Below are 25,987 nucleotides of genomic sequence, written 5' to 3'. Positions count from 1 at the left end.
TAATCCTATCTAATAAAGAGGTAATATGCAAATTGACTGTCACTCCAACACATAAGATGGCCGCCCCCATGTGATCAAAGATGGCCACCCCCATATAGACACAAGATGGCTGCCACAAGATGGCCAGCAGGGGAGGGCAGTTGGGAGGGATCAGGCCTGCAAGGGAGAACAGTTGGGGGCCACCAGACCTGCAGGGGAGGGCAGTTAGGAGTGACCAGGCCTGCAGGGGAGAGCAGTTAGGGGCGACCAGGCTAGCAAGGGAGGGCAGTTAGGGGCAACCAGGCTGGCAGGGGAGGGCAGTTAGGGGTGACCAGGTCTGCAGGGGAGGGCAGTTTGGGGTGACCAGGCCGGCAGGGGATGACAGTTAGGGGTGACCAGGCTGGCAGAGGAGGGCAGTTGGGGGTGACCAGGCTAGCAAGTGAGGGCAGTTAAGGGTGACCGGGCCTGCAGGGGAGGGCAGTTGGGGGGACCAGGCTGGCAGGGGAGGGCAGTTGGGGGTGACCAGGCCGGCAGGGGAGGGCAGTGAGGGGTGACCAGGCTGTCAGGGGAGGGCAGTTAGGGGCAATCAGGCCAGCAGGGGAGCAGTTAGGCATTGATCATGCTGGGGAGCCAGCAGTCCTGGATTGTGAGAGGGATGTCTGACTGCCCATTTAGGCCCAGTGGGATTGGGCCTAAATGGGCAGTCAGACATCCTTCGAGGGGTCCCAGATTGGAGAGGGTGCAGGCTGGGCTGAGGGACACCCCCCCTCGTGCATGAATTTCTTGCACCGGGCCTCTATTCTTATATATAATATGAGGAAATCTGGCTCTCTAGTTTTCCAGCCCTTTGCTACTGAAAGTAGTTTGTGAACCAGCAGCATTAGCATCACCTGGGAGCTTGTTAGACTTGCAGATCCTCAAGCCCCACCCCTCAACTGTTCACTCAGAATCTGCATTGTGATTCATGTGTGTGGTAAAGTAAATTAGAAGACTTGACTTGCAGGGCCTAAGCCCACTCTCAGTTTATTCATTTATGGACTGTATTTCACTATGCAAAGGACTTGGGATGGTTAGCATTAATAACTTATAAGGGAGGAAGAGACAGCAAACTTTAAAAGCCATAGCAGCCTGGACTATTTAATGTCGTTGTGCCACTGAATGCAGTTTAATGCTCAGTGAGAACACACTGCTACAGCACTATTAAGAAGAGGAAAGGTCATATTCCAAAGCCACTGCTTATTTGCCTAAAATTCATAGTGAAAAATGTCCTTTAATGTGGTTAAATAAATGAATATTGATGTTTCAGAGGATGTGTCAGTGATCTGGATACTTTATGAAAAATCATCTTCTCCAGTGAAGAAATAAGTGAGATATTACTTTAATTGGAAACCTCAGTTCACTCAGATTTTGTTTTTTATGCAGTACATTTAGGGGGGGTCAAATGACATCAGAGATTTATTCTACAACCAAACAGCTAAAAAACCCAACCAATACAACAAAATGGCAAAATTTGGGGCATCAGTATGTATTCAATTTCCTATTTGCATTTATTATATACTGGCAACTGATCTTCAGAGTCACTAAGGTAGGAAAATGGATTTGAAACTGAAAGGAATTTTTAATTAAAAAGGCAGTGCCCCTTTCTGAACAAGGTAGTATTGGAAGTACTGAACCCCAGTTGGTAGTCCATAGGAGTCTTGCTGGGAGCTACCAGGTGGAGATCTAAAAAGTCCATGAGTAGGAATACGTGGAGCAGAGGTTGACCAGACAGCCAACTGAAACCAAGCTCAACCATCCACCTGGATCACCATGCAGAGGAGTAAGAATCTAGGCACAAAGCAGCATGGCAACATAGAAAAGGGCTGGAAGCTGTTTTCCAAGATGTGGAAAAGAGCCTCAGTAGATTTCTAGGAAGTGTCCCAATGCAGGCCAAGAAGGAGATTTAAGAGCCCTGACCCACATCAGACCAACTCAGATCTCCTTCCCTTTCTTCCTCCTCCCAGCCCTGCATTGCCTCTGAATATGAAAGCTGATTTACACTTTATCGCCAAAAACAATGCAAAGAAAACCCATCAATAATTTGATATCTAGAGCTTAGAAATAAACAGCTGCCTGGTACCAATTTTATTAAATGAAGCAAATTTATATAAACAAAACTGGGCTTAAAAGTTATTTGGCAAGATTTAAATATTTTCTGTTTATTCTGGAGACATTTGTGGGGTGCCATGGCTATGATGGAAACAGATAATGCATCATCACAGGGTAGAATTAATTAACTCTGACATAATTTTAAAGATGTAGTGAAAGATCCTATCTTTACCAATGGAATTATTTTCCCAAATCAGAGGGTCTCTAAACCTTGAGACCTCAGGGACGCTTAACTCATTTCTCCCTTGTGCAGTTTGAAATCTCTAATATTTCTATTCAGGTTGTGACCACCCTAACCCCAGTCCTTGTCTCTTTGTCCCTGAGTTTCAGCAATAGCCTTATGGTAGGTTTTCCTAACTTTCCTCCAACATCCCTTTGCATAAGCGGTCTTCAGAAGAACACTTGGATACATTGGTTTTGAGCAGGCTTATAGGGGTTTAAAAACAAAACAAAACAAAACTCTGCAAGTGATTCTGATGTGCACCCCTAGATGGGAACAAGGACTTTAAACTAATTTATTGCTAAATTAATGTTCTACACATCGCTCTCTTGCCCAGAGAGCTTTGGTTGATGTTTATCAGTATATAAATTCATACTTTTCGGCTTGGCCTTGGCCTTTTCTCCTCCTGTGCAGCTCCTCTCGTCCCCAGCAGTGCTCGGCACTGATGTTCAGACGTTTCATGCCCACACCCACCCCTGGGCCCTCAGTGTGGTTTTTCCTTTGCCACCTGTAAGCATAGATCCTGTCTGTCCCGATTCAATTCATGTCACCTCTTCATGGGTTCCCTGACAGGATCCTTGTTTCCTGAATTTCTACATCATTTATAGTCTATACCAGTGGTTGGCAAACCGCGGCTCGCGAGCCACATGCGGCTCTTTGGCCCCTTGAGTGTGGCTCTTCCACAAAATACCACGGCCTGGGTGAGTCTATTTTGAAGAAGTGGCATTAGAAGAAGTTTAAGTTTAAAAAATTTGGCTCTCAAAAGAAATTTCAATCGTTGTACTGTTGATATTTGGCTCTGTTGACTAATGAGTTTGCCGACCACTGGCTTTAGACTAACAGAAAAGGTAATTATTTAAAGATATGTGTTTGGTTGAGACTGGGACAGATAGAATGCATGCCATCCATAGCATCATAACATTTTGGTTGACTTGGCTGCAGATGTAATAGATCAGCAAATCTAAACAATATAATGAATCAGCCAACTAGCATTTGGTTGCATACTCAACTATATAATTTTCTGATATATAATTGATAATGAACTTATCAACTCGTTATAATTACCAAATTATTTTATGTACATGGTTGCTTTTCTTGTCTATAAAATTCAAGGTCCTGGAGAGTGAAGGATAGATAGCATCTGTTGCTTCTACATGTCTCCCATAGTTCCTACCTCAGTGAGGGTTTCTTGATTCGATGTCATAAACTGTAGTTTTTAAAGAGCCTGTGTTATAGTGTATTTACCTGGTGCTAAACATCTGTTGCCTCCTAACAAGTGCTGCATTCATTTTAATGGCACTGGTGCACAGAGGTAAACAGAGCCTTGGCAGGCCTTCCATAAAGGAAACTGTGTTTGCTTCCTTCATTAATTACTAATGGGGCATTAAGACATGCATTCTCCTTTGAGCCAAGTTGGATAATTCCTGGCACTTAAGGCTAGGGTGCTTTCAAAAGTTGAGACATGTATTGACACACCGGGGAGCCTGCCCGATGGCAAGCACAGTGGTGGCTATATTGCCAAGATTGTACAAGGCTTCAAATAAATCAATACCAGGTGTACTGATCTGTCTGTCCAACCTTTTGCAGGTCCTGGGTTAATGTGGGATAATAACTACAAATCAACAGACTATCTCTGAAGGCAGCCACCACAGTATGAATCTGACAAACCATCAGAAAGGTGAAAAATAAAAGGACCATCAAGGATTTACCAAACACTGAGAGTGCAATGCTAATAGAAGAAATATGAAACACAATATAAGTTGTCAATTTTTACTCAACTGTCAATTAGTGACAACTTAAATGAAAATTTATACTCTGGACCATGTTGACTAGCATAATGTTAAAATGCTAAAGTGAAAAAAGTATGAAATAAAAGAGATTGACAGACACTTATTGGTAGATAACTATAGGCTGGTAGATACTTATTGGTAGCTATTGGTAGATTTTGACATACAATCATAAGATTATGATAATTTAAACAGATAAAATGTAAGTAAGGGTGTAAAAGAATATAATTGAATAATTGACTATATTTAGACATTTATGGACTCTGTAAAAATCCATCATATTTTAAATATTCACATGAAAAATTTACAAAAATAATACTTTTTTTTTAAATGCAGAAAATCTGCAGGCTACTCTCTCTCATCACAAAGCAATGAGATATAATACAATGTAAATGTAAATAAAAACACCACATGGTGCTGTCTATATTTGGGGCTAGAGGAATTTGTAATTAAAGGAGGTAAGATTATCCTTTAAAGGATGAACTTTAATAAAACATAATAAATTAAGACAGAGTGACACAAAGTCACTTCAGAGAGATAATAAAATTTACAGGATACTAAGATCTAGCCATGATCCTATTAAATCATTAACCTTTCTGAAGAAAAACATATGTCAATCTAAAGTGGAGCTGGCCCTAGCTTGTTTGGCTCAGTGGACAGAGCACCGGCCTGCGGACTGAAGGGTCCCAGGTTCTATTCCTGTCAAGGGCACAGGCCAGGGTTGCGGACTTGATCCCCAGTAGAGGGCGTGCAGGAGGCAGCCGATTCTCTCTCATCACTGACGTTTCTATCTCTCTCTCCTCCCTTTCTCTCTGAAATCAATAAAAATATTAAAAAGTAACTAAATAAATAAAGTGGAGCTGGTTCAGCCAAAAAAGGAAAAAGAAAGAGGAAAGGAAGAAAGAAAGGAATAAAGAAAGAAATAAGAAAGAAGAGCAAGTGTCAGAAGGCACAGCTGGGCAGTGCTTGGGCTCATCTGGAGAGGAGGGAGCCTCATCCAGCTGCTAGAATTAAATAATATGACAGATTGGTAAGACCATCCTTCTCGTGGAGGCCAAGTGGAGCTATTGTAGCCTGATTTGGATTCTACTTTCAGACACCCCTTTTGATTTTTATTTGGTCCTTTGTGTACAGGTCTATGTAAAGGGTGATTGTGCAATAAGGGGGTTGGGAGTGTGGGGCCTCTGTGCCGCACTAAAGTTCATAAATAGAAATTCATTCCAAGAAATGACCTGCTCTGCGCTGGAAGAGTAAGGTTCCTGTGCCTTATATTATACTAGAGTCCCGGTACATGAAAATTCATGCGCTGGAGAGGGGGAGGTCCCTCAGCCTGGCCTGTCCCCCTCACAGTCTGGGAGCCCTCAGGGGTGGGAGGCGACCTGGTGATCAGGGGAAGGCAACACCCCCATCACACCTCTGCTGCTGCCACTGCCACAGCGCAAGCCTCTATCGGCCCTGGTTGCCTGTGCCTCAGGCTGGCCCATGGCAGCTGGGGGGCTGAGGAGACTGGGGGACTCTGGAGGCAGGCGTGTGGAGCAGCCAGACCTGCCTGGGGGTGGGCCCGGCTGTGCCGAGTGCCTGCTGCCCAGGCTGGGCTGAGGAGACTGGGTTGCCACCATCTTGTGGCTGTGGGAGCCGCCATCTTTGAGAGTGTGACAGTCAATTAGCATATTCCTCCCTTAGTGGCTATGGGCACTGCCATCTTTGTGAGGGTGTGATGGCCAATTAGCATATTCCCTCTTTATTAGATAGGATTAAGGGTACAAGAAAAGAATTTATACTTACAAGTAAAGCAGGTTATACAATGTACATTGTGCTTATTTACTGCTGTGATTGGTGCTCAGAGCAGATTTTGCTATGTATGGAGCATGTAAGTATTTGTTGAACTAAGTGGGGAAGGACAGAATTACTTAAATTCTGGTGGGATTATTGGTTAGGTATTTAACATGCACTAAAACAAGAGCATGTGGACAAAAGAATTAACTTTAAAAATAGAAAAGCTGAAAGAAACATCCAAATGTTGGTAGTAGTTCTGAAAGGATAGTGATTTTGTAAGTTTAGAAGGATGGCAAGAAATCACAAAGGGGAATAACAGCAACAAATCTGACTCCATAAATATTAAAAACTTTACGTTAAGGAAATAGTACCATAATATCCAGAATTCAAAGTCAGACAATATGGGAAAATCTTTGCAGAAAATGTGACATCCAATGGCCTGATATCTTTATTATGTAAAATGGTCATACACATTTATATTAGAAATACTGAAGTTCCAAGGGCATGAACAGACAACTCATAAAAAAGAAATGAAAACTAGTAATAAGCACATGGAAAGTTATTTGACTGACCCAGTAATCAAAGACATTACAAATAAAAAGTATTTTTTTCTCAGAGCCTTTTAAATTAACAAAGAAAACATAAAAATTATTTATATAAAACCCAGTGCTGATAAGGATGCTGTAGAAGTGATAGTATCATATTTTGTTGAAGATACTTTATAAATTGTACCTCCTTTTTTTTTTTTTACAAGACTTATTTCCCAATTATTTGATATTGCTGGGGTTGAAACCAGTGCATGCAAATCAATGTTCTTCTCAAATAAAAAGAATTTGTTAACCCACTATTACCTTCAGAATCATTATAATAAAAACACTACCTGAAAAGGGTAATATAAAAGAGATCTTCAAGGTCTCCAAACATTTGTACCTCTTTTTTGGGAGAGCAGTTTGGCAATCCTATATAATAAAAGGTTAATATGCAAATAGACCGAATGGTGGAAAGACCGGTCTCTATGATGTGCACTGACCAGCAGGGGGCAGACGCTCAATGCAGGAGCTGCCCCCGGTGGTCAGTGTGCTCCCACAGTGGGAGCACCTCTCAGCCAGAAGCCAAGCTCACAGCTGGGGAGCACATTGGCGGTGGCGGGATCCTCTCTGCGGCAAGGCTAAGGACCCCTCGGGAGGATGTCCGTCTGCCGGCTTAGGCCCGCTCCCTGGGGTCCTGCACTGCGAGAAGTGCAGGCCAGGCTGAGGGACCCCTCCCCCCCCAGTGCACGAATGTGGTGCACTGGGCCTCTAGTATAACATAAGGAGCCATAAAAGTCTTTATAGCTTTTGACCTAGTATTTTGACTTGTGGAAATCAATACTGAGGAAGATTAATCCAAAACATGGAAAAAATGAACTGCCTAAGAGTAAATTGGGAAACACTAAATGTCCCACATAGGGGAATGATTGATATGCTGTGGTAGAGCCACTGGATAGAAAGCTGCATAGCCATTCATAATGATGGGAGTAGAGACTGCAGCCACACGGGAAGACACTTGTGTTTTAATATTAAGTAAAAAATGAATAAACATTTATGTATAAAAAGATATGCAGAGGAGAGATGATTAAAGTAAATATACTGAATGTGAAGTGGCTGATCTAGAATGGCAGTGACTTTTTTTTTTTTTTTTTTTTTTTTTTACCTACCCTTTTTGGTTATGGGTTGTCATTCAGTCTGTTCTCACCTTTCTCTTCCCCCACCTTCCCTCACCCAGACCACAAGCTCCACGCCCAGCTTCCAAAGCCCTACCCACCTGAGTCAGTGCTGCTCAAGTTCCGACTGGTCCAAGAAGCCCTCCCCATCACATCAGTGAAATGAAACTCCCCCTTTTCTATGCTTCCATGATGCTGTGTTGACATTTCTATTCTAGAATGTATATAATGCACTTTGTGTAGAAAAGATATATGTATAGTATGTGTCTGTTTCTACAACTAAATTTTAAAAATTTTACCAGAGGCAGGAATTGCTTGGTTCTTTTTCTCTCCCCAGCACAGAGCTCAGAGCATTGAATGTATGGCATGCCTGATTAAATATTCGTTAAGTTAATGTAATTGCACTGAAATGAACTGCTTCTGATTCCCCGGCAGGTGGAGCTCATGAAGGTCTGCAGCACTTGGGTCCTTTTGGCAACATCCCAAACATTGTGGCAGAGTTGACTGGTGACAACATTCCCAAGGACTTCAGTGAGGATCAGGGCTACCCTGACCCTCCAAATCCTTGTCCTGTTGGAAAAACAGGTAATGGACATGTTCTTTGCTTCCCACGTATGGCAGTGGCTTTGGGAGGAAATAAAAAATTCTAAGATCAGCTACAAATATTGTGAGAAATGGCGTTTCTAGTCCAATGAGCCCTCATGCACTTGTAAGTGGATTGGAAAGGAAATTTTATTCTAGAATACGTTTCTTGGTGAGTTCTGGCATTCAGATACACCCACATAGGACTTCCTTGCCAGGGCTTTACATTCTGTCTCTCCCTCTTTGGAAATGGAAACTGAGGCTCTTTTCTGCATGGAGAATGCCCCCCTCCCTTCTATGACGTAACGGCTGCCCATGTTTAGTGTCTTTGGAACTGGCTACTTGGTTCGTGGATTGCCCATGCCATTTGTTTTCCTTACTTCTCTTGACCATTGACATTCCAACTACATCTCAATTAGTTAGAATCCACCCTGAAATGTTTCCTTAGTGGCCAGGAGGTGGAATGAGAGGGAGGGGGTCCAGTAAGATAAGAAGTTGGCTAATGAAGAAAATTGAAAATTTCCTTGCTACTTGTATGTTCTTCCCACATTCCTATTTCCTGACGCCAAAGAGAATGACTGGTGAATGAGCTACACTTATGCTGGGCTTTGAGCAGCTTACTTTGATGGTTAGAACAAGTGGCTCTAGACTTGGACTACCCGAATTCAAACCCAAGGTCAAAATATGTGACCTTGAACAAGTTAATTAACCACATTGCACTTTAGTTTCCTCATTTGCAAAATGGGGGTTGTTGTGAGAATTAAATGAAATTATTCATGTGAAACACTTGGCATAGCGCCTAGCACAGGGTAAGGATCATTAAGTGGCATCCTGATTGTAATTAGCTTGGCCACTAGTAAGTAATGCATCTCTCTCCTTGGGCTTGTGCTAACTTTTAGCCCCGAAGTAGTCTTTTTCTCCAAGCCTAATAAGAGTAGTTGGTACCTATTATCCTTACTTTATATGCATGGAAACTGAAGCTTAGAGAGTAACATGCCCAACACTATCTATGTAGCAAGTAGCTGAGCCAAGACTCAAACCCAGGTCTACCTGATTCAGTACCCTGCACTCAACCACTATGACAAATTGCCTTGGTTTGAAAATTGTGTCAGCGTTGGCCCCTCAGCTTTTCTTAAACACAATGCAAGTTTTGTCTGGAAGACTCTGTCTCTGAAAGATACACCCCTTTTCATTTAGGGTGAGGTCTCTGTTTTTCATGGGCACGGAGCCTCCATCCTGGGATGAAGCAACCAAAGCAGTTGGATGTGGCCCAGAAGTGGGGACGCTGGCTCCTGCTGCATTTTACTTGCTGGTTGGGCTTTGGAGGGTAGGAAGAGAGAGCAGTTTAGAGTTTGAAGATCAACAGTCCCCACAGGGATTTGGTTAAGTGGACAGTGCAGTGGTTCTTCAGGTGTGGTTCCAGGACCTGAGCATCAGCATTACCTGGAAACTTATTAGGAATGCAAACTTTTTAAAAAAAATAATTCTTTATTGTAGAAAGTATTACATATGTCCCCTTTTTTCCCCCATTAACCCCCTTCAACCCTCCCCTGCCCCCTGACCCAGGCCTTCACCACTCTATTGTCTATGTCCATGTGCCATGCATATATGCATACAAGGTCTTTGGTTGATTACCTCCCTCCCACGCACCCTCCCCTGCCTTCACTCTGAGATTCCGCACTCTGTTCCATGCTTCCATGTCTCTGGATCCACTCTGTTCATCTGTTTATTTTGTTAGATTCCACATAGGAGTGAGATCATGTGATACTTGATTTTCTCTGACTGACTTATTTCACTTAGCATGATCCTCTCCGGGTCTCTCCATGCTGTTTCAAAGGGTAAGAGCTCTCTCTTTTTTACTGCTGCATAGTATTCCATGGAATAAACGTACCACAGCTTTTCTATCCACTCATCTACTAATGGGCATGTAGGCTGTTTCCAGATCATAGCTATTGTAAATTGTGCTGCTATGAACATAGAGGTACACACATTCTTTCTGATTGGTGTTTCGGGTTTCTTAGGATATATTCCTAGAAGTGGGATCACTGGGTCAAATGGCAGTTCCATATTTAATTTTTTGAGGAAACTCCATACTGCTTTCCATAGTGGCTGCACCAGTCTGCAAGGAATGAAAACTTTAAGCCTTACTTCAGACCTATTGGATCAGAAACTCGGAGGTAGGACCCAAGGATCTGTGTTTTAACCTGCCTTCCATGTGATTCTGGTGCATACTCAGTTTGAAAACTACTATTTTAGGACGATGGAAAGAGAAGCGGACTTAGAGCCAAGAGATCTGAGTTCTAGTGTTCACTACAGTGGTCTCATTTCTTCCCAGGGCCTCAGGCTCTTCACTGTGAAAATGAAGACATAGCGCCTTTAAAAACATGCAATGTAGGTTATCCTGACAAAAGAAAGATACAGACCTATGCAATGAAGCACGCAGGAGCTCTGAGAATAGCAATTAGGTGGGCTGATAGAGTTGGATAAAAACCCAACTCCCAGACCCTTTCTTGTCACAATTTATTTGCCATTTCCTTTGTTATCTTTCTGTTTCTTGGTCTTTGTTCTACCACAATTTACATTCTAAAAAGGAAATCACTTGTAGATGTGGACATTATTTGTAAGAAGTTGCTTGAGATATGCCTCACTGAGAATCGTGACACCACACCATTGAGCAGCCCAAGAATAAAACTGTCTTCCCCTCCCGTGCCATGCTCTCCTCTGAAGCAAGCCCCCCCTCACCTTGGACAGAGCAGCAGAACCCAGAGAGCCCATCCTCAGGGATAGGATGTGAATTCCAGGGCACATTATCAGGCCCAAGACACATTTGGTTCCCAGGACAGGGCTTCATCTTTTCTCTCAGTCTGGGCCCTCCGAGGCACTGGCGAAACAATTATGAACAGGTTGCAAAGCTGCCTTATGCAGACGGCCAGAATTCTCTTTATTTGCTCTCCCTTCCCTGTGTGTTAATTGCTCTAGATGAAGAAATTAGATAAATAGTTCTGTGAAAAGTGGGGAGCCACAATAGAGCCAGATTAGGGATTTGTTTAGGTGCTTGACTTCCACCAGAGCTGATGCTGCTAAGAGCTGAGAGACTGGAGCCTAAAGCTGCCGGAAGGTGTCAGAGCAGTCTCAGGGGACTAGACTACCATTGCCTTTGCTGGTTCATTATCCCTGTGCAAAGGGACTCTTTTTCCCCTAGCCCCATGGTTGGCAAACTGCGGCTCGCAAGCCACATGCGGCTCTTTGGCCCCTTGAGTGTGACTCTTCCACAAAATACCATGGCCTGGGCGAGTCTATTTTGAAGAAGTGGCATTAGAAGAAGTTTAAGTTTAAAAAATTGGGCTCTCAAAAGAAATTTCAATCGTTGTACTGTTGATATTTGGCTCTGTTGACTAATGAGTTTGCCGACCACTGCCCTAGCCCTACACAAAATTCACAATCCATCCCCTGCCCCCTATTTAAACCGTTTTCTGTAGCACATTAGAGACAGAAAAAAGAAAGACTTATTTTCAAAGCATGGTTTCTAGTAATGACAGGGTATAGGTAATAGCAGCAGCAAAGAGGGATAACCTTTCTTGGGTTGGAATGGAAGACATGCTTTATTTCAAAGAGCAATCATAGTATAAATCATCACTTAAAGCGAGGTGGTGGGGAAGGAATTAAAACAAAGAGCAAACCTAGTATGTGCCAAATGCTCTGTGTACCACCATCTCTATTTCTCATAGCAGCCTGTAAGGTACGTACGTGATTACTCCCATCTCACAGATGAGTAAATGGACTTAGAGAGACTAAGTTAACTTGTCTAAGGAACTAAACCTGTCACTTATGAGCCAGGATTTGAACCCCAACCTCTGCTCTGTCTTACTTCAAAGTTTACCCCATTACCCCCATAACTCACAACCGCAGGTACTGCCTAGTGATTGTTGTTCTTGTATCATGTATGTTCTCCAAGAGCTGGAAGTGTTGCTAAAGAGCTCACCCAAGGGAAAACAGAGTGAGTCATGTGGAAGGGAAGTGTATTAGTTAAGGAAATACTTGCTGTTATAACAGATAAAGCAGATAGTGTCTTAACACAATAGGAGTTTATTTCTCACTCCTGTGAAGTCCTGCCAGAGGTGGTGAGGGTGTGGTGGGGTGGGAGGTTCAGCAACAACTGTCATCTTTCCTTTTTGTTTTTCCATCACATTTATTCTACCTATCCCCCTTCCACCTCCACCCACCCCTCTTCCCACCGCAATCACCACACTGTAGTCCATGTCCATGAGTTCTTTCTCTCTTTTTTGCTCTATCCCTCCACCACCCCCGACACCTGCCCCCCCACCCAAGCTGTCTGCCTGCTCTCTATCTATGAGTCTGCGTCTATTTTGCTTGTTAGTTCAGTTTGTTCATTAAATCCCACATAGTTGCCCTGATTGTATAAAGCAGAACAATGACGCGGGCATGGGACAAGGAGTGGGGCTATATAGGAGGTTTGGATGGGCTAGGCCTGGAGATGGAATATATCATTTCTGCCCACGTCCCATTGGCCCAAACTCAGGCCTACAGCACCGCCCTATTGCAAAGCACGGCTGGAAAATTGGCTGTGTGCAGAGGGGAAAGGGAAAGTGGGTTTGGTGGGCAGCCAAACAGTCTCAGCCACAGGTACGAGCATTTGGGATGAACAAATCCCAGAGGAAAAGTGACTTTGAGTGACTGATGTGAATACAGTCTGACCTTTGGGTGTCTGGTTGTTTTTAATAAATGAACTCTTTTGGAATAATGATAAATGCCTTGGCCGTTCCTCAAGCCCTTTGCTGTTTGCAGTAGATGATGGATGTCTAGAACACACCCCCGACACAGCGGAGTTCAGTCAAGAATTCCAGTTGCACCAGCACCTGTATGATCCCGAACATGACTACCCAGGCTTGGGCAAGTGGGTAAGTCCAATCTTAGTTACTAGTGGGTTTTATACTCTGAAAGTACTGATGGTAGAGATGAGCAATATGGGTGTGGAGAGAGAAGAAAAATTGTTCAGTGGCTGATTTTTCAGAAATCTCTGGTTGAGAGGGACTTTAAGTAGTTCTAGTCCAAACCACACTCTAGGCCACAATATTCCAGCCAATCTGAAGATTTTATGACCTGAACCCATCTTATTAGCTATAGGCTGCAGAGCTTCCACTGCGGTCCACCCCACAGTCTGCCTCCTCATACATCCTGAAGTGTCACCAGTGTTTCATGCAGCTCTGATAGGCAATAATATATGATTGTTTTTAAAAAAGGATACTGAGAAAATAAGCAAATTTTATCTCTAGAGTAGAATAATGACCTCTGCAGAACTAAGGAAAAATGATGCCAGAAGCTTAGAAACAGATGTATGTAATTCCGAGTTAAGGAAAGAAAAAAAAAATCTGCAGCCGTGAGCTTGCTGTCAATACCAGGCAAGGATCTATAATTGCCAGTTAAGGAAATTGTTTATAAGCACTTGGAAAGAGAAAGCATGACCATTTGGCACAGGTTTGCTAAAAACAAGTTTTGTCAAACTAATTGTATTCTACTTGCCAGCATTATTCACTTACTTGCCAGCTCGATGAGGGAAATGAAGTGAGTGTGGTGCGTTTGGACTTCAGCAAAGTATTTGATGAGATCTTTCACGAAGTCCTATTGGGAGCAGTGGGGAGACATAGCCCAGGCAAGAGAACGTCCCCAAAAGGGAGCTTGTTAAAGGGTCCACGTTAACAGGGAGAGAGATTTCACGAGGCATCCTGCATGTTCACATTTTAATAAATGTTTCTAATTTAAAAAATATAGAAGGTGTGATTATCAGATTCTCAAAGGATGACACAAAGTTGGAAGGGCTTGCACTAAGTGGCAGTTGGGATTCAAGATGGTGAAGGCAGGCTGGAACAATGGGCCAAGTGAGATCCCAGTTGAATGGGGATGTATCTGTGTCCCTGTGGTTGGGCCCATGTAGTTGGATGCTGAAGCCATGTGAGAAAAGTGGAAAAATACTAGGGAGTGTTAGTTCACATATCAGTAGGTAGTCAATACATCTGTGGAATGAGTGAATGAGCAGATATTCCTAACTTCCTAAGCCCTTCTAAAGCTATCAATCCCTTCTCAGCTCATTACTGGCAGCTGACCTTGCTTCGACTTCACTAGGAATTTTGTAGTCTCAGGACTAAACGCGCTCCCTTCCTCTTACACCGTTTTAAAGAAAGATGTTCCCGCTCGTTAACCGTTTTCATCATCTTGCTTTAACATTGCAGTGAGTTGATTCAACATGCAACCTTCAAATGCACACATTTCCTGTCTTAAAACAACAAATCAATAATACCTCCTAAGTTGATCTTGCTTCTTGCAATATGCATCATTTTATTTCTCTTCTTTTTCATAAGCAGTTTTGTTAGGGAGACTTGGCATGGGGAGCCATGCTGAAGCCTACTAGGAGAGTTTGAATATGTTGAATTAAATTGGCAAACATCTATAGGTTCTTAAATAGGAGACTGGACTCATGAAAAGCTTCTATAAAGGAACTTATCCTGGTGGCAGAAGGGATTAAAGCTAGGAAATAAAGGAAGTAATTCCAGCTCTGAAAGCTGTGGCTGTGATCATAGTGAATTCAAGTGAAAGTCACCAACACGATGAGGCTCTAAGACATTTCTAAGGAGGCCGGGGACCTGACTAACATTGGTATGTGGCATAAATATAGCATGAGGAGGAAAGATGAGATAGGTCAGGCTTATATGAAGTGGATGGTATGAACTTTCCCTCTGAGGGAATCTTAAAAAGAAAGGAGGAAAGAAGAGAGGGAGGTGGGAAGGAAAGAAGGGAACAGAGAGAGGGAGGGAGAGAGTAGAAGATCACAGAGGATCACAGGAGATGGGCAAAAGTATTGCCAAACAGAAGCCAGGGCAGCTTCAACAAAGATTAAGTGGAAGATATTACGCCTGCTTCATTCCAGGCACCGTGCTGGGTGCTCAATATGCAATAGTCATCAAGACATGGTATTGGCCTTCATAGAGCTGATAGTCTTCTGGTTGAGAAGAGCTGCATGAAAATAAAATGAACACAACCTAGCATTGTTCAGACACTATGTTAAATATTTTACTGAATTATCTCATTCAGTAAAATACTCTAGTTCTGCCATGAGCACTGGGTACAGTTACTAGGAAAGGTGGAAGATAAGGGTAGAGGAAGATCCAGGACTGAGGACTCATTGCCAATTGTACAATACCCATTGAGGAAGTCCAAGTTGCTAAAAAGGGTGGCATTGAGGTGTAAGGTGAGAAGGTAGCCTGCATAACTGGCAGGCTGGAAAAGAGAAAAAGGAAGCCAGGGGGAGACTGAGAGAAGTCTGACTGAGAGCAGAGATCCCAACTGGGGAAGTGGGAGAAATGGAAACTTCTCTCTTGCCAACTTTCCTTGCCTCTTAAAAACCTTTAGAGTTCTCTCACCAAGTTCCACTCACTCTCAGTGCTCCAGTAAGAGGCCAACCACCATCCTTCATCCTCTTTGCATCCTTCTCTAAATACCAACTTGTTTTCTCAGTCATGCCTAGTCTCTGTCTCCATCAGAGCTCAAGCAAACAAGTTAGTACTAAATGAAAAGGGAAGTACTATTACCGATCAGTGACCATGGAGCAATGTTTACAAACCTTTTATCAGCTATAATTATGTGTTTGTTTAAACTTAAGTTTTCTTCATTTAATTTCTCATTACCACCTAGCAGTAAAGTATGGTTTGTTTGATCTTCACATGGAAGTGTGAATTGAGTATGTCTTGCTTTTCTAAACTGGGGTCTACAAGCTTCCTAGTGAATGTATAGAATGATGGCCTCAAGCGTGTCTTAAGCTTGACAATCCTTCAAGTTAACAAAATAATTATCTTTTACATGAAACTGCATGCAAGACCCTGATTCCTTATTTGCTAATAATGTTTCTCTATTTTTGACATTAGCTGGAGCCGAGCTGGGTCTTTAGCAGTGATTCACATATAAATATCAGTGTCTGTCTTGTTTCCTGCATTTTTATCTTTGTTAATGCATCAAGACACATTTATGAAATGTACATCATATGCCTTCCAGGCCTGTGTTAGGTGATTGGAATACAAAGATGAATGGTAATTGTCTTTTGTAATACACAAATAGATAGTAATATTTATTGAGCACATATTATATACCAGACACTATATTAAATATTTTACTGAATTATCTCATTCAAGCTGCCCATTCCTATTACTCTCATTTTACAGATGAGAAAATACAGGCTTAGGGGGTTGGAATAGGCTGCCTAATACCACAGAGCTGATGATTGGCAGAGCTGGGATTCGAACCAAACTGACTCCAGGAGTTCTTTAAAAATTGGATAAGTCCCTTACCTTTTCCTTGGCTCACCGCTCAGAATGTGTCCTGTGCATGATCCTATCAAGTCCTATCTAGGATTGGTAGCCTTTCAGACAGTGAGTGTACCCACAACATTGAGCGGCTATGACCAAAGGCAGGCTGCTATAGATGCCAGTCACTCCCCTTCTTCACACATTAATCACAGAGTGTTACTCAGGAAAAAATTGTCTTGACAGCAAATATTTTTCCTTTCCAAGTGCTTATCACATCTTTTCATTGGCAGCATGGACAACTAGGGGCTCTTCCTTACACGGAAGCAGCTGATGATGGCCAGAGCCTGAGCCGAGGGAGAAATGAGAGGCAAGGACCCTCTCTGCCTTTCATAACCTCAGCAATGTCTGAAGAATCGAAAGTTCTTCAGTTGGTGTTCGTTGCATTTCCCATGTGATCAAACTGGAGTTATGCCTTTGTATTTTAGTGTTTTATGCCAAGAAGCACGTGACACCCATTGGTCTCAGAACTGGTGCTAACCTGGTTAAAGTAGTGTCTGCCAGCTTTCTCCAGTGTAAGATCACCAGTTTCCCTTTTGAAATTAATAATTAACCTGTGGAAGGATACTTTGGGACTGTGTAAATATTCTGTCTCCATTAAACTTTTAACCAACAATTTTAGTACCCATTAATGACCCTCACCAAAATCAGTGATAACTATGGTAATTTTAATGGTGATTTTCTTACTCTATTATTTTTATGCATTTATTGGTTGGCATTCTACTCTAAGCAAGAGTTTTCCTTGATTTGTTTATTTACTTAAAATTGTGTATATTTAATATCAATATTAAATATTTGATGCCCATTATTTACTTTGGTGTACAGACTGTCCTAGATTTAGCCAGTGGGAGTCTCTGTATGCTGGTTTTTCTTTCTTTTGACATGTCCCATCATTTTCTTTTTGAGCATTTCCTAACTTTCTGGCCCAATTAGATAGTCCAAATTCATTCATCCTTGTGCTTTCCCTGCGCTAGCCCTGGAAACAGACATTCCTTCAAGAAGCCTCCCTGGTTCCATTTAGGAATGGAATTTGAAACCCACATCTGGGCAGTTGTCCAAAATCTTGATGGCACAATGGAAAGCCCTTTTTATGAACTCGAACCTGCTACTCACATGGGAAGCAGGCTCTCCACTTGCCCCTCCCCACCCACCAACAAGGAATGGGTGTCAGGAAAGGGGGCTGGTTTCTTCTTAGACTTCTGCTACCCACACGATACCTGCCAGTCCCTGCCCTTGAATCCATACAAAGCAGGGCTGATTGCAGCGCCCCAGCACTTTCATGCAGAGGTGGGACAGCACCATCCTGCTAACCCTAACCCTAGTCCTTAGGGAAACACAGGGACCATCTCTGAGAGGAAGACTTGCCAGCCTTTTGCACTTCCTTTTGAATGAGGGCTCTCATGGCCCCGTGGAGCTCCTCCACACTGATTGGCCATTTTGTATGATGGCACCAGCTCTCAGGCCCCTGCACAGTCCCTCCCCTGCTCAGGCAGCTGCACACGGAAGTGCACATGAAGAAGCTCCTATCCTCACCCCTTCTCCCCAGCCCCCTTCCCCAGCTCAGGCACAAACTCCCAGGATATTCTCTGTGCATCAGGAATTGTTACATCCCAGAAAGGCCACGCCGGTCAACAGCCTTACAGCAATATTACTCATTACTCCAGTAAATGACCATGTTCCACCTTCCTCCATATATACATATGTATATGTATATGTGTATGTATATGTATAAGTATATGTGTATGTATATGTATATGTATATGTATATTTTAAGTTGAGGTAACATTGGTTTATAACATGATATAAGTTTCAGGTATATAACATTATAATTCAATATTGTATACCCTATAGTGTGCTCACCACCAAGAGTCTAATTTCCATCCATCACCGTACATTTGACCCCCTTTACCCATTTGCCCTCCCTCCACCCCCCCTTTCCCTCTGGTCCCACCAATCAGCTGTTTGCCTCCATGAGTTTGCTTATGATTTGTTGATTTTAGTTTTTTTTCATATTCCACATATGTGTGAAGTCATATGGTATTAGTCTTTCTTTGCCTGATTTATTTCCTTTAGCACAATCCCCTCTAGGTCCATCCATGCTGTCGCAAACGGCAAGACTGCATCTGATATTAAACTCATCAGTCCCCAAGGGAGCATGAGATGGAGGCCATGGCCAGGATGGCCTTTGGCAGCGAGGGGTCCCTCCCTCCCTGGTGCGGCCTCCCTGCATAGTTGAGGTTGGGCAAGAAATACGCATTGTAAATTGCGGATGAGGTAGATTTTAATGAACATGAAAATTACGAAGCTCATTCTTGGCATGTGTCATTTTCATTTCCAAATCCACCATAAAAAAATTCTTTCTTTCCAGACAGTTCCGAGGATACAAGTGCTGTATAAACTTGTTCCTTACCAAAACTCTGTCATCTCCTTAAAAAAAAAAAAATCAATGTCAGGGTATTTTATTTAGAGTACGATGAATCACCATTTTTATACCTTAGTTCCCTTCTGATTTAAAAAAAACACCCCAAAACCCACAAGTAAAGCCCCCCAGCTTCCCTCCTCCCCTTGTGCCTCCAGGTTACGTGTCTGTCTTTTGTGATCCCGACAGAAGGGAAATCTGTTGAGCACGTGTCCGATATTCTAGAGCTCATTTCAGCCCCTGTGTGTTTGAAATACAGCAATATGTGGAAACACTTATACAAACTGTGGTAACAGATCCCGTTCCCCTCCCCCGCACCCCCCGCAACATAACTTTCCTTCTGCCAAGAAGTTTTTTTTGGCAGTTTTTAAAAGGCTCACTCTATTAAAATTGTTATAGACCAAATGGTTTTCCGATTGTCTTGACTGGGTGCACAGACTAAAGCCACGGGAGGAAAGGCTGCAGAAGGCAGAGTTCCATTTATTTACCTAGAGGATTGTTATTCATGGGCGGGCACCGCTCTAGAGAACAGTTTATGTGTACAGCTCATAAAAAGGGAGTTAGACCCAAAAGTAAAGTGACACAACATTGTTTGTTTTGAACAAAGGCTGTTCACAGTGAGGAGATGGGTTTCCAACGCGCTTGGGTGTTCGAGTGCCGTATTTTCCCGTTTATGGGATGTTGATGACAGGGAGGTGCCTCGGGGCATTGTAGAGACCTTTATCCAGAGCCACACAACCACCAGCGTCCCCCTCGTGGTCTAGCTTTCTGATGCGACATTCCTTTCATCTAGTTTTTTTTTTTCATTTTTTTTTTCATCTAGTTTTGTTTCCAAAAGATGGTATGCAAATATCCAGGGGACACACCAAGTGTTGCTTTTAAAATAGAGGCTCACCAAATCTGATCCATGTATTTGTTGTCTCTTCTTCCCACTCTAGAACAAGAAGCTCCTATATGAGAAGATGAAGGCAGGACAGAGACGAAAGCGGAGGGTAATGCACAGCGGGCTGGTGGTGGCTGGGATGCCCGGAGATTTCTGAGTGGGGCATTAACAAGCTGTAACCTTCAGTTGTTGGGATGGAGCAGTCCTGGGAGGGCAGAGCAGGGTCCGTGTGACCAGGCCACGCCCACAAAGTCCGCCTTGGTTTCTGGGATGGCTTTCTCAAGCATTCGTGCATGGTTTTTAGTGCACAGCCAGGTTTTGTGGTGATTCCATCCCCTCCATTGTTCACAGGAAACTTGCCTGGGTGTACGTGAGGATGTGTCTTTCCTCAGAGGGTCTGTAGGCCACCGGGAGATGGTTCACATACCTGCATCAGTTACATAAATGCACCAGACAGGGACAAGGAAGTGATGAAAGGCATGCTCCAGGCAACAATGCTGAAGGAATGTGGGGACAAAAGATGGGAAGAACAAACCTCATTCTTCCCACATACCTTTTTTCTTGGCCTATCCGGATTGATGTAATCACCAACTAGATCGATTATATTGGTTTGCTGACCTCTGAATCTGCCAACCATCCCAGGGCTGCCAGGGTGGGACTTTGGTCTGGATGCGTCCTACTGAGCCACTATGGTGTTGCCTCGTGTAAAGTGGTTGAATTTGCTTTGGGTTTCTCACGAATTTGATGGCACCGTGATTTAATCAGTGGCCATTGTCCATTCAGCTAATCCACTGGAACCTTCCTACACAGAAATGCCCGGCCACCTGCCACCATTCTCTGATCAGCACGAGAGAAAGTTAAAATCCTAGTATTACATAGCAAAGTGCTGCCAGAGAGTAACCGACTTTGTTAAAATATACAAAGCAAACCATGTACCCAAGGCCACTGACTGATTATTTAGAATAGTAAGTGCTGGGATCCTGGTGAAATTTGGGACTCTGGACAGTGGTCACGGCGGCTATGCTGAGAGTTTTGCCGAGTCCAGTCAGAGTGCTTAGGGGGTGGGGAAATGGGGTTTTTAACTCAGCATTAATTCTCAGGACCCTGCAACAGAGATTTCCAAACCCCTATGCCACCTGACAAAACACAGAAATCCCATGGCCAATTTTCTATGCTAGATGCAGTTTTGATTTCTGGAAACAGATCTTTGGGAGAGTTTAAGAGTTATTAGGGGTTTTTCTCAGATGATTACAGTGTCCAGTGGCAGATGGTGGCAGGAAGGGTCTGAAGGGTGTTATGTGGGCTTGAGAGAACATCAAGAAATTCTATTCCAGCTCAGAATACACATAATTTACCAGCAAAATAGCTTGAATATCTCTCCATGGCACAACAAGGACATTTCCAAATAAGACCAATCATGGGCCCAAAATGAATAACTTAGCCTTTAGCTTTAATTATCTCTATTTCCTGGCTCACCATTCTTTCTGCCCTGACTTGAGTAATGACTGTGGGTCACGATTTAGGTTCAGTGATGAGACCAGGATTATCAAAATCAGAATTCTGGCTAGGACACATATTATAAAGGTTTTACTTTGGCCTCAACTTCCTCCTCATAGGAAAGGCTTAGAATTTGTGAAAATATGGGTTGCTGTGACCCAGAGGTATCAAGTTCTTTCTATTCTCAGGCATCTACAAAGACCCAAGCTCATGCCATAAACCGTGAGCCTCTCAGGACTGTTGGGAAATAGAACTTGCCTCCCCTGTCATCATGCCTCAGATGGTGTTCCCATCTTGACTGAAGACTTTACCACCTCAAGTGCATGAATCAATAGAAATTAGGGGCTTCCTTTTGGGAAAAATTAAGACTTTCTCAAATGAAGCTCAGTATTTGCTGTGGGTTTCCAGAGGACATGGAAAGTAGGGATTCAATCCCAATGGTTCTTCAGTTGTGTAACTGAATAATGCTCACTTTGTAACCTGGCTAGTCTCTCACCCAAAGCTGAAGATAAATCTATAAGTGTCTTAAGTTCTCCAAAGGATAATTAAAACCAAGTATCATTATTATAATTACTCTTAAGTTAGGATTCAATGCTAATAGTTAAGCATTCATCAACAAAGTTCAACTGATTGCTCCTTTTACTTCTTCATTAATTTACTTCCCCTCCCCTCCAATCTTTGCCATGTTCTGGGTCTGGTCTGAAGGACTATCTCCCATAAAACTCCCTCACCGAGAGGATTCTCCCCAAAGTTACAATGGAGCCCCAGGTGGTTTTATGAAACGTTCCATACTTGCTAATTTTCAATTGAATTCCTACTTGCTTCATGAATAAAAGGTTAATTCACCTTTAAATGACTTAGCAAATTTTTTAACTCTGAAGATGTATCCTATCTAATAAAGAGGGAATATGCTAATTGACCCTCACGCCGTTGCAAAGATGGCGGCACCTACAGCCAATAAGGAGGGAATATGCTAATTGACTGCCCCGCCCTAAAAGATGGCAGCATCCAGAGCCAATAAGGAGGGAATATGCTAATTGACTGTACCACCCTCAAAGATGGCGGCATCCACAGCCAATAAGGAGGGAATATGCTAATTGATTGCCCCACCCTCAAAGATGGAGGCACCCACAGCCACAAGATGGTGGTGCCCAGTCCCCTTAGCCCCACTGGGGCAGCAGGCATGCAGCAAGGCCAGGCCCACCCTCAGGCAGGCCCGGCTGCTCTGCACGCCTGCCTCTGGAGTCCCTCAGCTGCCCAGGGCCAGCCCGAGGTGCAGGCAAGCCTTGGATGGCAGCTGCCCAGCTGCTCAGGGCCACCCAAGGCTCAGGTAACCAGGGCTGGCTGAGGCTTGGGCTTACCCTGATCGCCAGGTCACCTCCTGCCCCTGAGGGCATCCAGACTGTGAGAGGGGGCAGGCTGGGCTGAGGGACCCCCCCCCGCTCCAGTGCATGAATTTTCATGCACCAGGCCTCTAGTCTTGCTAATATTTAAGGTTAACTATTTGTTTTATTTACTAGTAAAGAGCTATCAACCTTGTATTCCACTGTTGATTAAACACAAAAATCTACTATCCTTTTTTAATGTAGTAGAATTTTCAGAATAAATATTATTACTAACAATCACTCAAGATTTATGATATGAATATGCCTTTCCAGTTCACATTTGCTCCACCTACCAAAGATCCTGATATAATTCCTTGGGATAGGCTAGGTCAGTGGTCGGCAAACAGCGGCTCGCGAGCCACATGCGGCTCTTTGGCCCCTTGAGTGTGGCTCTTCCACAAAATACCACGGCCTGGGCGAGTCTCTTTTGAAGAAGTGGCGTTAGAAGACGTTTAAGTTTAAAAAATTTGGCTCTAAAAAGAAATTTCAATCGTTGTACTGTTGATATTTGGCTCTGTTGACTAATGAGTTTGCCGACCACTGGGCTAGGCCATTCTAGTTGACAACCTTCTTGTTATAGAAAAGATGTTAGTTATTTTAAATATTTTAAAGATGCCTTCCTAGCATCTTTTGTGACATGTCACTTTTCAGATCTCTGAGGACATTGCATATTTTTAAATTATCAGCTGGTTTGTGATGCATTTTTTCAGGGTGAGTGGGATTTGCATGCTTCATTACCCATTGGAATGTGGAAGGACGTTTACAAATACTAAGCTCAGTCCCAATCCTTCTCTTTGGAGAATGTCTTCTCACCCTTCAAAAGTCACAGCAGACCTGTGAACTCTGCCCATTCATCCCTGGGGACTTCGTATGCAGCGGGATTGCTGATCATTTGCAACTATAGCTTCTTTCCAATATTTTTGTTCAGTTATTGGAAGGTGACTTCAATAACCAATATTTCACAACTTTTGAAATTTTTTCTACTTACTAAAGGCTATGTTGTAAAGCTGCAATTACTAATTCAAATCCAAACCTCAAAAAAATATGTATTAGAGAAGGAATGGAAAAACCTTGACTCATTCAGAATACCAACAGATAAAAGAGATTTCAGACCATGGAGTCTTGAGTCAAAAATAATGGAGCCTTCCACATGACTTCCTCCTTTTTTTCTTCAGCTTTTCTATTTGACTGAGGGAAGGCGGAAATGATTACAGAGCCCCTGCTGAATCCTCTTTAGGAGAATGCTGGCATGGAAGAGTCAACATTATAGGATGATCTGTTACTAGTCTGCAAATCGAATTTCACCTTGGCCCTGCTTGGTGATCTTTAGAACCTTCATCTTGTAAAATACTTTAATGCATTTCAGATTCTCTCTTCCCCCTATTAAGGCCATAGAATAATAATTCTCTTTCATAATGGGCTTGTGTATCTAAGTTAATAGTGAGAGCCTATTTGCTGGTTAATTCCAAATCTTTGTGCCAAGAAAAGGAGGGGGACATAATGCATCCAATAAGGGCTTTATAGCTGTGTGAAAGACACAATTAGACACATCTGTCAGACAACGTTTCTCCTCCCACTGAGATGTTGGTTAGTTCACTGGAGTAATTATTTGTTACCTTATAGTTAACCCAATAGACCAGAGATAATCTCATTCACCTATTTTGTGAGGTGTCTGTATCGATGTTCAGGTATAATACCAAGCCATATATTTGTTTTTTTCAGAGTGTCAACCCATATCTACAAGGACAGAGACTGGACAACGTTGTTGCAAAGAAGTCGGTCCCCCATTTTCCAGATGAGGATAAGGACCCAGAGTAAAGTGAAGATGCTGGGTGGACACCCACACCAGCCATCCGGCCTCGGTATTGCTTATGTGCACATGTTATTAGAGCCCCCGTGAATGGCGAAATGCTTATAATTTAGTCCAGTGTGGATGAAAAGCAGCTTTACCTTGCTATTGCATTGTCCTTCACTGATAGCTCCGCTTTCTGCTAAATTCAAATACAAGCTTTTTTTTTTTTTTATGAGGATCTGAAATGAGCATTAAAATGCAAGTGTGTATGTCAATCACAATGAAAAGCAGGACTGTGAATGGAATGTCAGACTTCTTGCCGTTTGGAATGGTGCTTTGGCTACCCTGTTTGGGCCAAGTCTGTAAAAAGCTGGCATTTGGTTTTGATGATGTCGCTCACCCAGCCCGTGGGCATTGTTACACACCAATAAAGAAGGCTGTACTCGGAGGAGGGCCCGACACATCTCACTTGGCTGCATCTTAATAAATGTGTGTTGTGTGCAAGCGTTGGCATAGGAATTTTTTTTTTTTAATTTAGAGCATTATAAAAACAATGTCTTTGCTTACTAGGACAAACTCATGAATATGAATTTATCCGATCTTAACAATAATACTGTGAAGCAAATGCGGCTGCATTATTATCCCCATTTTACAGATGGTGGGACTGAGACTCAGAGCTTCCACAGAAAGCTGAAAGTGGCACAGACAGGCTAATGACTAAGGTCTTCTGATTTTGACTTATTTTGTTTATTAAGTAAATACTGAGTTTTTGTCATGTGCCCGGCACAGGGTTGGGCTCTGGGGGTACATCAGCGACACAGTCTGACACTGCTGAGACCCTCGGGCAGCAGATCATACCATTTTGGTCTCGACATGTCTCCAGGGGCACTGAGTACATTGGCCAGCTCCACTCTGGTGCTGGAGCCTGTGCTGCCTGTTTGTGAAGAGGTGTGCACTTTCCTCCCAGCCGAGCTCTCCCGGGGCAGAAAAGCAATTCAGTGGTCGGCTGGCAGGGATCAGTTCACTGGGGAGATGGTTTCCCTGCCTTTTACAGCTCCTCACTCTAATGCAGACAACAATTTCAGGCTTTGGTAGCATTGGCCTCAATTTCCTTGTCTATAAAAGGGAGGAAGCACTCAGCGAGAAAGATCATCCTTGATTTAATTTTAATAAGTGCACATTTATGTCAGGGCCTTGTCTAATAGAAATAGCTTGACCGTATTTAGTTAACATGTGAGTCTGTTATTGGGGCTTATAAAAATCAAGAAAGGTATTGGCAGCTTTTTCATAGCAGGAGGCATTTTCCCAAGAGTTTCTACAAGCAGTGTCTCCACCACCCACAGCTTGATGTCAGAAGCACCCTCGCCACCTGCTTCCCAAGACAGTTCCCGTTCCCTCACTGGAGATGTGGGGGGTTGCGAGGGTCTACCCTATGTGTTCTGGGC

The 25,987-nt window shown here is 43.1% G+C and overlaps 1 protein-coding gene across 2 annotated transcripts in view; it reads left to right on the top strand.

Annotated features, from left to right (window-relative positions):
* Positions 1-24,728, top strand: part of SCG5 (secretogranin V) — a 56,190-nt gene extending 31,462 nt beyond the window's left edge. Inside the window, exons 3-6 of one of the 2 annotated variants that reach the window (XM_079767948.1) lie at positions 8,048-8,197; positions 13,004-13,113; positions 19,924-19,977; positions 24,473-24,728. In XM_079767948.1, the coding sequence (XP_079624074.1) occupies positions 8,048-8,197; positions 13,004-13,113; positions 19,924-19,977; positions 24,473-24,568 (410 nt within the window). In that variant the 3' untranslated portion in view covers positions 24,569-24,728. Of the gene's footprint in view, positions 1-8,047; positions 8,198-13,000; positions 13,114-19,923; positions 19,978-24,472 lie in introns of both variants that reach the window. The other variant, XM_079767947.1, reaches the window with a different exon arrangement.
* Positions 24,729-25,987: the final 1,259 nt, after the last annotated feature.

This window comes from Cnephaeus nilssonii (genome assembly GCF_951640355.1).
Source record: "Cnephaeus nilssonii genome assembly, chromosome: 4".
NCBI lineage: Eukaryota > Metazoa > Chordata > Mammalia > Chiroptera > Vespertilionidae > Cnephaeus > Cnephaeus nilssonii.
Note: the sequence above shows the minus strand (reverse complement) of the source record. Positions and strands in the feature narration are given on the sequence as shown.